Source organism: Sciurus vulgaris (assembly GCF_902686455.1).
Source record: "Sciurus vulgaris genome assembly, chromosome: 14".
In the NCBI taxonomy this organism is placed as follows: domain Eukaryota; kingdom Metazoa; phylum Chordata; class Mammalia; order Rodentia; family Sciuridae; genus Sciurus; species Sciurus vulgaris.
In genome coordinates, this window is record NC_136475.1 from 10,470,997 (window position 1) to 10,487,614 (window position 16,618).

Genomic DNA, 16,618 nt, shown 5'->3' on the forward strand with positions numbered 1-16,618 from the left:
GGCCATAAAACAAGCTGAAATAGATTTAAAATGGTCGAAATAAAAGAAGGTATGTTTTCTGACAATAACTGAATGAAATTAAAAATAAACAAGAGAAAGTAATTTGGGAAAACGTAACTGTGGAAATTAAACAACACATTGAAATAATCAATGGAATGGCTCATTAATATTGGACAGAAATTTATTTTAGGAGAGCACTGTGACTAGAGCTAAACAGACCCGTTTTATAAGAGGGAGATGCATTTATTATCAATGCATATGCCACCTAAAAACAGAGCCTCAGAATACCTGAGACAAGAACTGATGAAACAAAGAGACACAATTCAACAATGACAGTGGGGACTTCAATAGTTGGGGTTCTCCCTTTCAGTAATAATTAGAGCAAATAAGCAGAAAACTGACAGTGTCATAAAAGCCAAATTGTATTGTTGGTTTGAATTCCCTGTCTTCATTCTATAAGTGCTGGCCCAGAGTAGTCAAAGCAATCTTGAAAAATAAGAACAAAAGTACTCACACTCTCCATTTGCTTACCACAAAGCTATAGTGATCAAGACTATGTCATTGCCAATTTAAAAAATGATTATATATATAAATTTTTTTTTTAAAGAAAGACTGCATCATACTGGCAAGCAGACAGACCTACAGATCAACAGAACAGAAATCAGAGTCCAGAAAAAAAAAGCTTACAATTATAGCTAGGTGATTCTCAAGAAAGATGCCAAGGCAATTCAAGAGGGTAAAGAACAGACTTTCCAGCAAATCGTTCTGGGAAAAGTGGACATCAGACTGCCAAAGATAATCTGTACTCCTGCCTCACCTCAAAATGGATCACAGAACTACATTTAAAAGCTCAGAGGAGAAAATAAGAGTGAGTCTACGCTCTTAGGTTAGGCGGTAATTCCTCAGACACGATCCTCAGCACACTGAAAGGGAAGATAGCTAAGTTTTGACTTCATCAAAATTATAAGCTTTTGTTTCCAAGGACTATCAAGAAAGTGTAGACAACTCATACATACTGGGAGAGAAACATTCGCCAATCACATATCTGGTAAGGGAGTAATATCCAGAGTTCATGAGAATCTTGTGACTCAACAATAAAGACACCCTGCTCAAAAACTGACAGAGGACGTGAACAGAAACGTGTACAAAGGCAAATGCATGGTTAATGAGCACAAGAGAAGCCACTCAGCACCATCAGCCACTAGGGAGCTGGCAATCAAAACCACAGCGAGATACTGCGTCACTTACTAGAACGGGAGGGGTGGTAACAAATGCTTGAAAGAATGTGAGGAAAGTGGAACCATCATTCAATGCTAGTGGAAATGTAAGTGTGGTGCCCAGTACGGAGAAGCCTGGCAATCCTTCGAATGTTAAGCATAGAATTACCATATGGCCCAGCATTTCACTCCTCGGGATCTACCAAATGGAAATAAAAACATATGTCCATGGAGGAATCTGAGAAGCTGGTAAAGTGAAAAGCAACAGGAACCAGTTTCCCCAAATAGACAACAACTGCACTGAAGAATCTGTCTGATGTGACCATTCAGGACTCTGGAGTCTACTGAAGCCTTGTAACTTCCAGGGGAAGATCTGGCAGGTCATCTGTAGTTGATTTTGCCAAGCGCAGCACAGTCCTACCCACCCACACTCCAAGTTCCCAGCCCCATGGCAGGCAACTATGCAAGTGTTCCAGGAGAAGCTTGCACCCAGCTTGCAAGAGTCAGAATTGGGGTGGGGGGAGAGACCTTCTTCTTCACATACTGGGAATCTGTGCTCTAATTGCTGCTTCTGATCCCTAAGGTGCAAAGAGGTGGGGACCACTGTTGTTGGACCTCTCCCCACTGTTGCAAGACCCCTCCCAGGCCCACAGGGGTTACTGGAGATATCAGGGGCTGTAACCTGCTCAAATCCCTTGGCATTTCTCTTTGTCCCTTTGTTGAGCCATACTTTAAAGAATGGCCATTCAAAAGCACCCATGTATCAGGGGAAATTAGAAAGTCATGGTGCATGCCTAGGGAAAGGCAGAGGCTCAGACAAAAACCTGAGAAGGCTTCAGTTTTATACCTTAGACTGATCATCAACAGGGAGAGAGCCCACAACAATCAAATAAACAAACAAACAAATAAGAACAATAAAATTTCCCCATATCAGCAAACCCCAGGGAAGGGAAAGAAATTGATTTCCAAAGTACCACATTATTAACTAAAATGGTCCCATTTTCGACAAAAATTTAAAAAATCACAGTGAATACAAAGGAAGAGGAAAGCGTGGCCCATTTGAAAGGGGAAAAAAAAAATCAATAGAAATTTCTGAAAAAGACCAGACCTGATGGCAGATAAACTAGACAAAGACTTTAAAACATCGATCTTAAAGATACTCATAAAACTGAAGTAAGATAGATAGAAAGTCAAGAAAATGATGTGTAAACAAAATCAAAACTTCAATAGAGAGACAGGAACACCAAAAAAGAAAACTAAAAGAAGTTCTGGAGATGAAAAGTACAATGACTGGAATGAGAAATTCACTAGAGGGATTCCCAGGCAGATTTGAGCAGGCAAAATAATCGCCAAACTTGAAAACAGCACAATGAAAATTATTGAGTCTAAGGAACAGAAAGAAAATATGGAAGAAAAATGAACAGAAGATAAAGGGCCTGTGAAACACCATCACGTGGACCAACACCTGCACTGTGGAAATTTCAGGAGAACAGAAAAATGGGTAGGGAATATTCGAGGAAATAATGGCTGAAACCTTCCCAAATTTGATGAAAGACATAAATGTCAACATCCACGAAGCTCAATGAAATTCAAGTAAGAGGAACACAAATCCGCACCAGGACCCATTATAATCAAATTATTCCAACACAAAGACAAGGGGGAACCTTAAAAACGGCAAGAGAGAAATGACTTGCGACATACAAGGGATCCTCAATAAAACTGTCAGCAAAATTCTCATCAGAGGTTTAGGAAGCCAGAAGGCAGTAGGCTGAGAGATTCAAAATAATTAAAGAAAAACACAATGTTGACCAAGAAACCTATATCTGGCCAAACTCTCCTTCAACAGTGAAGGAGAAATAAAGACATTACTGGGTGAACAAAAGCTGAGCAGTTTATTACCAGTAGAGCTGTTCTGAAAGAAGTGCTGAAGGGTCCTGCAGGATAAAATGAAAAGGCACCAGACATGAACCTGAAGTCATATGAAGAAGAAAGATCTCAAGAAAGGTAAATCCACGGGGATTATAAAGGTCGGTATTACTGTAACCGTGGTTTGTGACTCCACCTTTGGTTTTCTATGTGACTTTAAAGACCTTGACTTTAAAAGAAAGCAATTGTCATTCTAAAAACTAGTATTAGTGCAACTGATTTATATCTACATGTTTTGTGCTCTGCACTATTTAAGATGAAAATGCATTTTTAGGAATTATTAATTTATACTTTGGGGACACATAATGTATCAAGATATAATTTTGTAGTATCAACAAGTGAAAAGGAGCAAGGAAAGAAATATAAAGGAGCAGAGTTTTTGTATGTGACTGAAGGTATGCTGATATAAATCCAAATGAGAATGGTATAATCAGAATGTCAAATGTAATTTCCATGGTAACAAAGAAAATAGCTACACAGTATTCACAAAAGGAAATGAGAAAGGAATTTAAATGTTTTACTACCAAAAAAATTAACTCTCTCTCACTCTCTCTCTCTCTTTCTCTCTCTCTCTCTCTCTCTCTCTCTCTCTCTCTCTCTCTCTCTCTCTCTCTCTCACACACACACACACATATACACACACACACACGCCAGTAATGTGTGTGAAACAATGAGGGATTATAAACAGCTGTAAGGCATTTATGAAACAAGTATCAAAGTGACAGAAGCAAATTTCTGCTTATTAGTCTTAAAAAATTTATTAAGAGAATTCTGACACATGCTACAACATGGACGATCCTGAGGGACATGATACTCATCAAAATAAACCCGTCAGCATACTACAGAGATACAGCCACATCAATGTTCATAGTTGCTAAATTCACAATAGCCAGATTGTGGAACCAACCTAGATGTCCTTCAATTGATGAATGGATAAAGAAACTGTGGTATATATATACAATGGAATATTATTCAGCCATAAAGAATGATAAAATTATGGCATTTGCAGGCAAATGGGTGAAATTGGAGAATATCATGCTAAGTGAGATAAGCCAATCTCAAAAAAAACAAAGGACAAATGATCTCACTAATAAGTGGATGATGACACATAATGGGGAGTGGGAGGGGTTAGTGTTAGGGTTAGCATTAGAGTTAGAGAGGGGGGCAAGAATGGAGGAAGGAAGGACTGTATAGAGGGAAAAGAGGGGTGGGAGGGGTGGGGGGAAGGGAAAAAATAACAATGAATCAAACAACATTGCCCTATGTAAGTTTATGGTTACACAAATTGTATGCCTTTACGCCATGTACAGAGAAACAACATGTATCCCATTTGTTTACAATAAAAAAAATAAAATAAATAAAAATAAACCCGTCACAAAAGAAAGACACTGTATCATTCCACTTATATGAGGCACTCAGAGTAATCAAAGTCAGAGTCAGAAAGCAAGAAGTGGTGGCCAGGGACTCAGGGGAGAGGGATTGGAGAGATTTGGAGAGACTTAGAAACTTTTTTAAAAAATGGTACAGAGCTTCCATTTTGCAAGATGAAAAAGTTCTAGAGATGGAAGGGTGATCATGCCTGCATAACAATCTAAATGTAGTTAACATCACTGAATAGTATTCTTAAAAAATACTTAAGATGGTAAATTTTAGGTTAAGTGTATTTTACCACAATTAAAAAAAAGAAAAATGTGCACATGCAAATTTGTATGCCAGTGTCCACAGCAGCATTATTTGCATAATAACCCCAAATGGAAATAACCCAAATGTCTATCTATTGATGGATATATATATAAAAATGTGTTATCTACATATAATGGAATATTACTCAGCAATAAAAAAGAAGAAAGTACCGATACATCCTACAATCTGGATGAGCCTTGAACACATTATGAGAAGTGAAAGAAGCCAGTTACAAGACTGTATGACACTATTTATGTGAAATGTCCAGAACAGGTAAACCCACAGAAACACAGGAAATTAAGGGTTGCCTGAGTTGGGGAGTGTGGTGCTGGGTGGGGGAAGGTAGTGGGGTGGGAGGTGACTGGTAATGGGCACAAGGTTTCCTTCTGGGGAAATGAAGATGTTCTAAAATTAGATTGTGTTCAATAGCCAAACTATGGAATCAGCCCAGGTGTCCATCAATGGACAAAAGAATCAAAGAAAATGTGGTATATGTACACAATGGAGTTTTGGTTCAGCCATAAAGAAGAATGGAATCATGCCATCTGCAGGAAAATGGATGGAATTTGAGAACATTCTGTTCAACAAAATAAGCCAAACTTAGAAGGTCAAGGATCATACATTTTCTCTCATATATGGAAGCTAGAGAGGAAAAAAGAAAAAAAAAAGGTGGGGGCAGATCTCATGAAAATCAAAGGGAGATCAGTCAACAGAAGAAAGGGACGGGGGAGCGAGGAAGGGAGTCCTGGGGAATGACATCGGCCACATCGTAGTGTCACACTGTGTGCGGGTGCGGAGATATACAAGCAAACCCCGCCAGTATGCTCCCCTTAAATGAGAAGCAAAACGTAGCTACAGAGAAGACAGTTGGAAAAACAGAATTTTCAAACTGACATGAAATGAAAACATACAAATATCCAAAATTGACTTCAAAAACGAAGGGAAATTATCTAAACGGAGTGGAAATCATATAATAAGTTGAGATCTCACACTACTCTCCTCCTCCCCTACCCATGGAAACAAAGCAAGAGAGTTTTATGGGTGGGAGTCACCAACATGTTATACGGAAGTAAGCCCTTATTTATGTAAAAAGTACCCTCAGGTCTTAGAATGAAATCAAGGTCTTCTCAGCTCGTCTATAAATCCTTACACCAGCATTGGGAACATGCTGGGTTCTCTTGCAACAGAGCAATGTGCCCGTCAACTCTGTGTGTGTCTTTGTGACTCTTTGATCCAGTTCCCCTGTGCAGATGTATGCCTGCTTACATCCCCCAAACATCTAATCAATTTTTCCTTCTCTTGGGGAAAAAGACAAAAATAAATTATGACTTAACTATTGTTCTCCAGTGAGTCACGCCAGGATCTGCCTGTTCCTTTTTTTGGAAAAAATAAGTTTCACATTATTGAGGCAAATGGAATGTGTAATGCTCACAAAGTTCCTGTGAGAAATGTCTGATCGAAAACCGTGCCAGCTCTCTGTTTAATGGTATTATTATACTCAACAGCCAAGGGACTTGCTGCTGTGCCCACCCCAGGTCCACCACCATCCACCATCTCTCCCTCAAGGAGCCAGATGACCCGGATGATCACCTTCTCTGCAAGGAGACACCTGGCCACACACAGAACACCCTCTGCCCACCTGTCAGGAAGGACAGGGGGAGACAGGGCTACACCTTCTCTGACATACAAGAGAAAAGAAAGCAAAGAAATCTCATAAGCAAAGGGCTGAAACCAGAGAATACTCAAAGGATAAGTGACAAGCTTTAAACAGGACAAGAAAGAAGAGTAAAAGAACTTATTGGCTGCTTGATTTTAAAGTTTCCTAGTATCTTATAATTAATGTTTTGTTTTTCAGTATTGGGGATTGAACCCAGGTTGCAATACCACTGAGCTAAATCCACCACCCTAGTTTATTTTTTATATTGAAGCAGGATCTCACTCAGTTGCAGACGCTGGCCTTGAACTTGCAATCCTCCTGCCTCGGCCTCCCCAGCCTCTGGGATTACAAGTGTGCACTACAGCATCCCTTTAGATTCATCTTTTTTATAAAAAACTGAAAAAAGAAAAAAAAAAAAAAAACCTGAGTTAAGTCTTGACCTAGAGAAGGGAGTCATCCCCTTTTTTGCTAAGTATGTAAAATCGAAGATAATCCATGAAGATAGAGAATATGTGCCAGCAAAGCACTGCCACATGGTAGGTGCTTAAGATACCCCATTCAGAGAACAGGTGGACCACAGGTGCTCTCAGCAACAGCGGCCAGAAGAAAGAACTGCTTCCTGCTAAAGGTGAGGCAGCATCAACCTCCCATGCCCAGTTCCCAAGAGCACCCAGATCTCCAGTGCCCCACAGGCAGACTTCACTAGACCATGTTGCATTTGTTATCCCGTGTTCTTCTTGCCCCCCATTCCTGCTGGACAGTGCCCACAGTTCAGCTGTGCACAGCTGCAGTCTAACGGGCTTTGTGGACCCCTCAGTTTAGGAGTGAGGGCAAGTGGAGGCAATGGAGGTCCCTGCTCAGAGGTCTGAGGTGTGCAGGACAGGGATGGTGGGTGCATCTAGAGAGAAGGAGGCAGCAGGCCACAAGCCCATGGGTTGTTTCTTTTGCAAAGTAATACCACTGCTTCTTTCCAACTCGCGCAGCCATCCAGGAGATAAACAGCACAGTTTATGAGCATATAAATAAGATCTTATATAAGATAAACTAGCTGAGAATTGCTTATGTAACAGTGGCTTTAGTGGTGTTCAGAGTCCTTCTAAATGAACAAAGCAAGCTGCGAGCTAGGAGTGCACGCGGCTGCCAACACCGCGTAGACTCACCTGTCTGCACAGCTGTCTGCGATCCCCCCGCACCCAGACCCGCGCGCCCTCTCCCACCTGAACAGAAACGCGCAATCGCAGCAGCAACGCACGTTCGCGCTCACGAGAGCAGCCCGTTTTCACCCATCCAGAGGTGAATGTTTTCTTATGAGATTTCAAAAACATTAGTTTAGATATTTTCGGGTTATTAGAGTAACAAAAAAAAATCTCGGCGAGACTTTTACAAGACCATTATTTCAAAAATAGTGAAGCCACAGAGCGTCAAACTTCACAAACTTATTTTAGGAATTCTATTTGCATAATTCTTGGGGGAAATATAAATTCATCCTAATGCTGGGGAGTATCTTGCAAAGATGCCACTTAACTTGGAAATTTCAGCCTCAGGGTGCGAGCTGTACCTGATGCAGACTGCAGAACACACGTGCCGCCAACGGGACCCTGGAGACATGGATACAAGGGACAGTTTGACGAAGGCTGGCTTGCTTTTCATTTTGTGAGTTTATTAAGGCAACACACGCCCTTATTTCTATGCATACATATCAAACTAATGCTTAATTTTAAAACAGGTTAGATGATTATTGGTCTTTTTTTTTTTTTTTTTTTTTTTTTAAAGGAAACAGTAAGGATGATGACTTGCATTCACAGGGCTTTACTCAGCAGGAGGCCCTGGGTTCACAAGGAGTCCTTGAGTAGTTGTCCCAATGTGACAAAAGAAGAAAGTGACACTTGGGGATGGTCCACCTGTCCCAAGTCTCAAGCATCCCCTCCCGCTGCCTGGAGGTGGGTGGATCCTTCCAAAGATGAAATGTCAATTTCCCAAGACGGCCCACCTAATGGAGGGATGGGCAGATGTAACTATCACCTGATGGACAGAGGCAGCCGTACTGGGGATTTTCCATCTGGGGTATGAGACACATAATTTGCTTATTTATGCTGAACAAATGAGTGTAAATCAAGCACAGAACAAGATGTACTGAGAACCAAGCATCATCCAGGGGTGAGGTCACCTACAGCAGGGGAGAAGGCCGTGTGCAGGGGCGCTGGCCTCTGCTGCGCAGGCGTCCCAGCAGGTTGTCACCCATGGCTGTGTCCATCAGTTGGGAACAAACCCTTTGGTGCTGAGCTGTAATAATTCCAATGTCCTTTTACCTTGACCTCTGGCTGCCTTCCTTCCATTCAAAGAATATCAATTATGCCTCGCAGATCCAAGGTGCAGGCTGGGATAGTGAAAGTAAAATGCTCTGTTTACCTAGTCCTCCTCACCTGGCTCCCCCGCTCTGGCTCCCTCTTAAAGCAAACAAAGGAAATCATTATTTTGCTCCAGAATTCACATATTTCAAGGAGAGAGAATAAAGCCTGTAAGGAAGGAGGTCACAAATATTCTAGAACACGAGACAGTAGATGCTGAAGGCCTGAGTCCCCAAGAATGATGGCCACCCATGCCCTGGCAGTGGTGGCATGGCCTCCCCTCCCCTGCGACCCCAACCCCCACCTCTTTGCTCTCGGGGCGCACCTGGGGTCGGGCCTGACGCACTGGTAGAAGGCAGCCATCTTCCTGAAGGTGGAGTGAGCCTCTGACTCTCTCATCCTCCTGAAACCAGCAGCAGGGAGAAGAGCAGGCCTAGGGCTCTCGGGGCACCACAGACGCTCAGCAGGAGCCCCCACCCCCACCGCCCCAGCAGCTCCAGTGGGCCTGGTGGCACCCACGAGCCACAAGGAAGCGGGGCTCCTGCCAGCCCCAGTCTGTGCGCTCCTCGGGCAGGTGAGCGGGCACCTGCAGCAAAGGCTATCTGAGGAAACTGGCACTTCCTTCTTCCACTCCGAGCCCTGAAGGCAGGGGTGGGGTGGCCTGACTCCTCAGGGAGTTGGTCTGGAGTGTCACCTGCTTCCCTGTGATGGAGTCCCTGCTGAATGGCTGAGGACGCAAAATGACAAACATGGGCTGTGCTCTACTGAACTCACCCTGGAAGCAGCAGAGGCCATGAGAGGTGCAACCACACACCCCACCTGAGGAAGGGCAGGCCCCGGGAAGAGCCGGATCTTCTGCTGGGGAAATGCAGAGCAGAGTCTGAGCCACCCGCCCAAGCCCAGGGATCCCCTCCCCGTCCTAGCACCACAAGCACTGGGGCCTCCTGCCACCATCGGCACACGCTGGCTCTGCGGCACCAGGAGCCACGGCAGGGGTGGGGGCCACGCTCATCTCTGTCCCTGCACACTTGCTGATATTTGCTTTCTGTTTATTTTTTCCAGGCCCATGATGCCACCTCAGGTCCTAGAAATGTTTCATGAACTGTCTTCTTGGGGACATTTGAATGCTACTTGAGCCAGGCAGCTGCTTATCCCGGCTCACTGAGACCCTGATAGGATTTCCAGTCCTCTCCACTGGAGACCACACCTGGCAGGTGCACAGGCCACGCCCACCCAAGAGAAATCACCAACTGAGCCTGCCTGGCAGCTCCCCAGCCTCTCCAGGTGACAAAGCCAGGGGCCTGGTGACGTCTTCTCTGATTACCTGCAGTTGCCACTTCAAAATAATAGCCTTCTGCAAGGGAGCAGCAACGCCACCGGACTTGAGTCCATCCCAAGTCTGAGGGCCACTGTGCCAGTCAGCAGTTGCCAGGCAACAAGCACAGCATTGAAGAGGCTCTAGGCAACCAAGCCATGTGGTTCTGTAATATTAAAACCTGGGAGCAGGCAGGCAGGCGGCACTGGAGACTTCTATAAGAGGTTCTCAAAGAGTCCTAATTTGCTTTTCTGGTTTTCAAAATGCCAACTGCATCCAGAGTTCTAGTCAAATGGTTTACAACTGAAAGAAGAAGGCAGGACAAATACAAAGGAAGTGCTGGGTTCGGAGGGCTCACCAGGTGCAGGTGGTTTCTACGCACTCACCTGCCTAAGGGGAGAGAAGCTAGAATCTGCAGGTCCACTGCCTCGGCCCTGGTAGGAGGACCCTGCTGCTGACCCCGCAGACTGTGCCCAGGGAAAGCGACAACAGGCTGGTGGGTGTTCCTGACTCCTGGGGCAGTTCAGGGGCCCACAGAGCGGAGTGGTTTACTGAAGGGACAGGAACGGGGCCTCGGCCTGGTGTTTCTGGAGTAGCCCTGCCTAGCGGTATTCTCAGACCCACTGTGGCAATTCTGTCCTGCGCAGAGTCCGCCGGCCTGAGCCTGGAGGGGTGGCCTCTGCCTCTTGCTATGTTCTGTCCTCTCTCAGAAGCCTCAACAGAAGCATCCAGGATGGTACAGAGCAGCCAACGTCCCACTCAAGACATGCTCCAGATTGACACACGTCTTGTGGTTGTACTGAGGGATGTCCGGGAAACATGAGGTTCCCTGAAGAGCAGGGCTCAAGGTGATGCCCACGCCCACACACACACAGGCACACGTACACCTCTCAGACCACCTCCACCCCTTCCAGCATGCTCTTCACAGCACGGTTTGCCTATTTTACATGTCTACCCAATTGTAACTAGAGTATTCAGGAATTTCTTTTCTTTGATGTTTTGTCCTTCTTAGCAATGACCAACTCATATATCTTCCAGGACATCAGAAAACCAGATGAAAAGACCAATGACATCCATGTGCCACTATTAAATTGCAATGTATAATGTGTAACAGCAAATCTCTATTCAAAAAAAAAACAATCTAATAGCTTTGTGTAGGAACCGTCTTATTCTGTTTTCTGTTGCTATAACTGAACACCTCAGACTAGATAACTTATAAAGAGCAAAGGTTTATTTAGCTCGTGAGTCTGCTGGGAGAGCCAAGATGGAGAGGCTACATCTGGTAGGGGCCTTGCTAATGGGATCTCTCTGCAGAATACTGAGGTGGCACGGGGCATCACATGGTGAGAGGAGTACCTACAAGAGAGCCAAGCTGGCTTTTATAACAGACCCACTTGAGGTCAACTCATTAACCCATGAATCCATGAATAGGTGGATCCATTCATAAGGGCAGACCTCTCATGATCCCATCATCTCTCTCAGGTCTGCTGCTCCCACCTCGTAATACCTCACAATGGGGGTTCGATTTCAACAGATTTTTAATTTGTTCTAATTAGTTATACATGACAGTAGAATGCATTTCAACACAACATACATACATGGAGTACAACTTCTCATTCTTCTGGTTGTACATGAGGTAGGACAACACTGGTTGTGTAATCATACATGCGCATGGTCATAATAACCAATTCATTCTACTGTCCTTCCTACCCCATGTCCCCTCTCCTCCATTTATTTTCCTCTGTCTAATCCAAAGTACCCCTATTCTTCCCTCCCCCACCCTTACTGTGAATTAGTATCCGCATATCAGAGAAAACAAATGGCCTTTGGTTCTTTGGGATTGGCTTATTGCGCTTAGCATGATATTCTCCAGCTCCATCCATTTACCAGCAAATGCCATAATTTCATTCTCCTTTAAGGCTGAGTAAAATTTCATTGTGTGCATATAACACACTTTCTTTATCCATTCATCCCTTGAAGGGCACCAAGGTTGGTTCCGTAGCTTAGCTATTGTGAATTGAGCTGCTGTAAACATTCATGTGGTCATGTCACTGTGGTAAGTCCTTTACTACAGTACACTGATTGTAAGTCCTTTGGTATAAACCAAGGAGTGAGATAGCTGGGTCCAGTGATGGGTCCATCCCAGGTTTTCTGAGCAATCTCCACACTGCTTTCCAGAGTGGTTGCACCAATTTGCATCCCTACCAGCAGTGTATGAGTGAACCTTTTCCCCCACATCCTGGCCAACATTATTGTTGCTTGTATTCTTGATAATTGCCATTCTGACTGGAGTGAGATGGAATCTTAGAGTAGTTTTGATTTGCATTTCTCTAATTGCTAGAGATTTGGTGGGAACTACGGTAACCTCGCTAGGCCCTGGGCTCATTTTACTCAAAGGGCTATTCCAGTGGCTTCTATTTAGTCTCATCTTATGTTTAGTAAACCAGCAATGAAATAACTATCATCTCTCCATTTTGCGGGTGAGAAAACAGACCATCTGAGAGTTTCAACAGAGTTTCAACAACTGGTCCCACTAAAAAGCCTCCGTGGGACAATTTGATGCTCAAATCAAAGATAGCACCTTACCTAAGTGTGAGCCTCCTCCTGACGACAGCTGCCCCTGAGAAACGTGGCCCGAGGGCTTGGGGACCCACCAAGTCCTGTCCCTTTTGGGCTGGCAACCTGGCAGCGTACACCAATGCTCATTCTTCTGCTTCAGACATTCCAGCACTCCCCTGAAACGCGAAGGAACATTCCAGAGGCCCATCAACTCGGCACACAGCCACATGAGAGGATGTCACGCATCACTAAAAATCAGTACCTCCGCCCAAAATCATGCTATGGGAAAGCATTTACTGACGTGGGGGAATGCCCACAATACACTGCAAGGGGGAACGGAGGCTGTGGCAGGGAGCATGGACCCCATCCACACAGATTCCACCTCAGAGGCTCGGCTGGGGCCAGAGAGTCCTACATTTCTAAGAAACTCCAGGGGATGCCGACCATGCTGCCCGGGTACCTTCCGTAATGAGCATACTACAAGATGGTATATGCAGTAAGAAGCCGTTTTAGTCTGTTTTAAAAGTCTCTCAGGGCTGGGGATGGAGCTCAGCAGGAGGGTGCTTGCCTAGCATGTGCAAGGCCCTGGCTTCCATCCTTGGCATCGCGAAACACCAAAAAAATTTCTTAATACACAGAAGGGACAAAGGAAGGACTAAGATGCAAACTGCCTTTAAACTTTCTTGTTGTACTTTTCTATGTTTTTAACCTTTCCTGGCTGGACATGTGTTTTGTTCAGAATTAGAAGTTCCAGTCATTTCCTGTGAAGACAAGACTGTGTGATATAAAGTATAAAGAGATGGGGATTTGGGGCCTGGGATTTGTATGAGTTACTGGTCATCTCTGAGGCTTGGTTTCCAACTTGGAAAGCCCTCGGGACCTTAGGGATGTTCTGTGTTGGTTTCTACCCAGCAACTGGCACACAGAGGGGACTCTCAGGGTCAGGCCCTGCCCCCTGCACTGCTGGGAACAAGAGCTCATGTCCAGGAGAAGAGTTTCTGCTGTTTCCCCAAAGTACTTTTGCACTGGCTTTCTTGTTGGTCACCGCACCATCTCAGCAATGGAGAGCTGGGGGAGCCGCTGTCAAGGCAGAGATTTCAGGCACTGAATCGCAAGGGAGGCAGCCAGCTGTCAAGGTGGCAAAGCTCCTGCTTCCAGAACATGGCTTCCGCTCTTGGCTCCACCTCTGTGAGCTCCCTCCCACATGCCCCATGCACACAGGGGCCACAAATGGCTGTACTCTGACCTAAAGTGGACCGGGAGGCAGAACTGAGGTGTCTCAGGCCCTCCAGGACACAGGTGGGGGAGCCCCACACTACATGCCAGTCAGTCCTCCCATGCCTCTGAGGTAACCCTCCTCTCTGCAGGATTTTAAAGACAGTACAGTGTGCTTTAACTGGATGCAGAATTTTGAACATCCAAGTTGTTTCTCTCTCCAGAAGAGAGAGGTTTGCTGTTCTTAAGTTCTTTTCAGTTGCAAAGTCCATTAAGCACAACAATTAGGGTCCCAAAGACCAAATAAGTACTGAAATCCTTTAGACTGGCTGTTCCTAATGGCCAAAAATGAGTTGGCTGGCTCTGAAATCTGCCTCTGGCTGTGGGTTGTTCAGGGTTAACTTTGCAAGTGGTGCCTGCCCTGTTACATCCTTCTCTTGCTTAATATCTCGAAGTGAGGTTTTAAAGATAACGCTGCTGTCTGGTCAAATCCAGAAAGAAACAGAGAGAGCAGCTGTAGGACCCTGTGCTACACTGAGTTTCTCACCATTCACTCCAGTTGAGTGTAACTCAGGTGGGACATCAGGAACCCTGGGGACAGTGCCCGTGCTGGGAGTCAGGAAGCAGCCCTGTGCACATACACAGTATGTCCACATGCAATCGGACACCACCAGATGCCTGGCACTTCCTCCCAACTCCCAGGATGCAAAGAGAAGTCATTCAAGAACTGGGTCCTAAAGACGGTGCCAGTGTCCTGGCCCCTTCTAAAGCCTTCCAGAAATCCATGCTGTGGAAACAGGGGCTACCAGGGCTCCTCGGATGATTCCTGGACAAGAGCGACTCCACCAGCAGTGCCTGCTGTTCTGACCTGGGGTTGGCCTGCCATGGGCACCCCATCGCCCCTTTAGAAATAACCCGAGGCACAGGTGACAAAGACACTGGTGTTCCTTACAGTGAACTTTCCACTGCCCACTGCAGCGCTGCTTCCAACTGGAGTTAGCTTATTAAGGCGACCCTGTCCTTTGGGCTCCCGAGGAGGAAGGCAAGGCATCTTCCCCAAACAACCCACCATGGCTCCAGGGCCCAGTTCTTGCTCAACTTGTTCTTCATTTCACTCCCAGCCGGGGCCACGTGCCTTGGGGACAATCACGGCTTGTGCACACTTGTGCAGGAATGCCATGCAAACACCATTCCCCCAAGGGCTATGGCCCCCCACACAGTGGCAAGGTCCCCGGTCATGTGCACCCCAAGTCGCAGGAGAGTGTGGACCAGTCCCTTGCTCAGCAGATGAAGATACAGCTGCAGAGAGAGACACCACGCTTGCTCAGGTTTATGGTCAATTAGTCGCAAAGGCACAACTCCATGACAGGCTCCTGACCCCCCACCCCCACCGCTGATTCCTGCTCCCCTTCCGCAAGATGCTGCCCTGCCAGATCAACAACACCTGACACTGTGCTCCCCAGTCACTGCTGCCAGGCTTGTCAGTCACTCCGTGAGGTGAGAGGAGGGTGTCTATCTCTGATGGGGAAGAAGGACGGGTCCGGCTGACAGAGTGTGAGCAGGAGAGAACAGAACAATCCTGAACAGCAGGCTGCCAGCCAATGTTCTATCATTGGGCGGCGCCGTGCAGAACTGAGCTCAGGAACCTGGCTGCCTGATGAGTGAGACACACAGCGAGAGATGATTCAATGTGGCGGCATCAGGAATCACTGGGAGATGGCAGGTTGCAAGAGACGAAAGAAACAGACTCCAGCACCAAGGACAGAAACAGAGGGGCGCCACACAGAGCCAGGATCTGCATTTATTAAAAACAGAAATGTCAGGAATCAGTCAGCTAAGAAATCCTACACTTGTCCCTGGCAGGCTGGTACTCTGTAAATCAGATTGCATGGAGGCCACCAATCTGCCCTCCTGGGCATGCAGGATGCTCTCTGCTGTGGATAATTGTGAACTGATTTCCTGTTCATTTGCCCCTTGGGCAACTCCCAAATTTTCCATCAGCCAGCGTGACCTCAAGCTAAGCCACAAGCCTGCAAACTGGTTCATACTTGGGAGTAAAAGTCAGGGTCCTCCAGTGATCTCCTGGGCCTGGGAGAACGCTTAGGTTTTAGAGTGGAGGTGAAGATTTCAGGAAATTATGAAGTTATTGAAAAAAAATTGCATGCCTGCACCTGTTTGCCTATATGTTTTTAATTGTGAGTAAAAATACAGGTAATATTTTAATGCCCTGTAAGTCTAAAATCATCTTGCTAGCTTAGTAACTAAAAAGGCATTAATTTTTCACTTCTCCTCAGTTTCATACTCTCTCCTCCTGGCTTTCACGCTCTCTCTCTAGCGCATGCGCACTCTCTCACTCTCTTTTTCTCTCTCTCACCCTGCAGGGAGACACTCTGCCTGTCCACTTAATAAAACCTCTTATGTGAACAAAAAAAAAGGCATTAATTTAGTTTCCATTTTAACTTAAAAATACCAGTATTAATGTTTAAATATGCTGTTATTTTTTGCTTTTTTCACTTTTCTATTTTGTTACAAGCTACTGATATTCAAGAAAAGTTTCTCACTGAACTTTTTTTTTGTTTTGTTTTTTTGTTTTTTTGCCACTAGCTTAGCGAATTCAGCTTAGTGTTCACAGCCCTGAGGAAGTGTTGACCCAGAATACATGTAATATCCTTAAATGAATTCTAAGTCTCGTTGAAAG

The 16,618-nt window shown here is 45.3% G+C and overlaps 1 protein-coding gene across 1 annotated transcript in view; it reads right to left on the reverse strand.

The window, feature by feature from the left end:
• CRACDL (CRACD like) overlaps positions 1-9,572 on the reverse strand; it is a 78,579-nt gene extending 69,007 nt beyond the window's left edge. The window contains exon 1 of the mRNA XM_079109531.1: positions 9,157-9,572. Within this exon, the coding sequence (XP_078965657.1) occupies positions 9,157-9,230 (74 nt within the window). The 5' untranslated portion in view covers positions 9,231-9,572. The remainder of the gene's footprint in view (positions 1-9,156) is intronic.
• Positions 9,573-16,618: the final 7,046 nt, after the last annotated feature.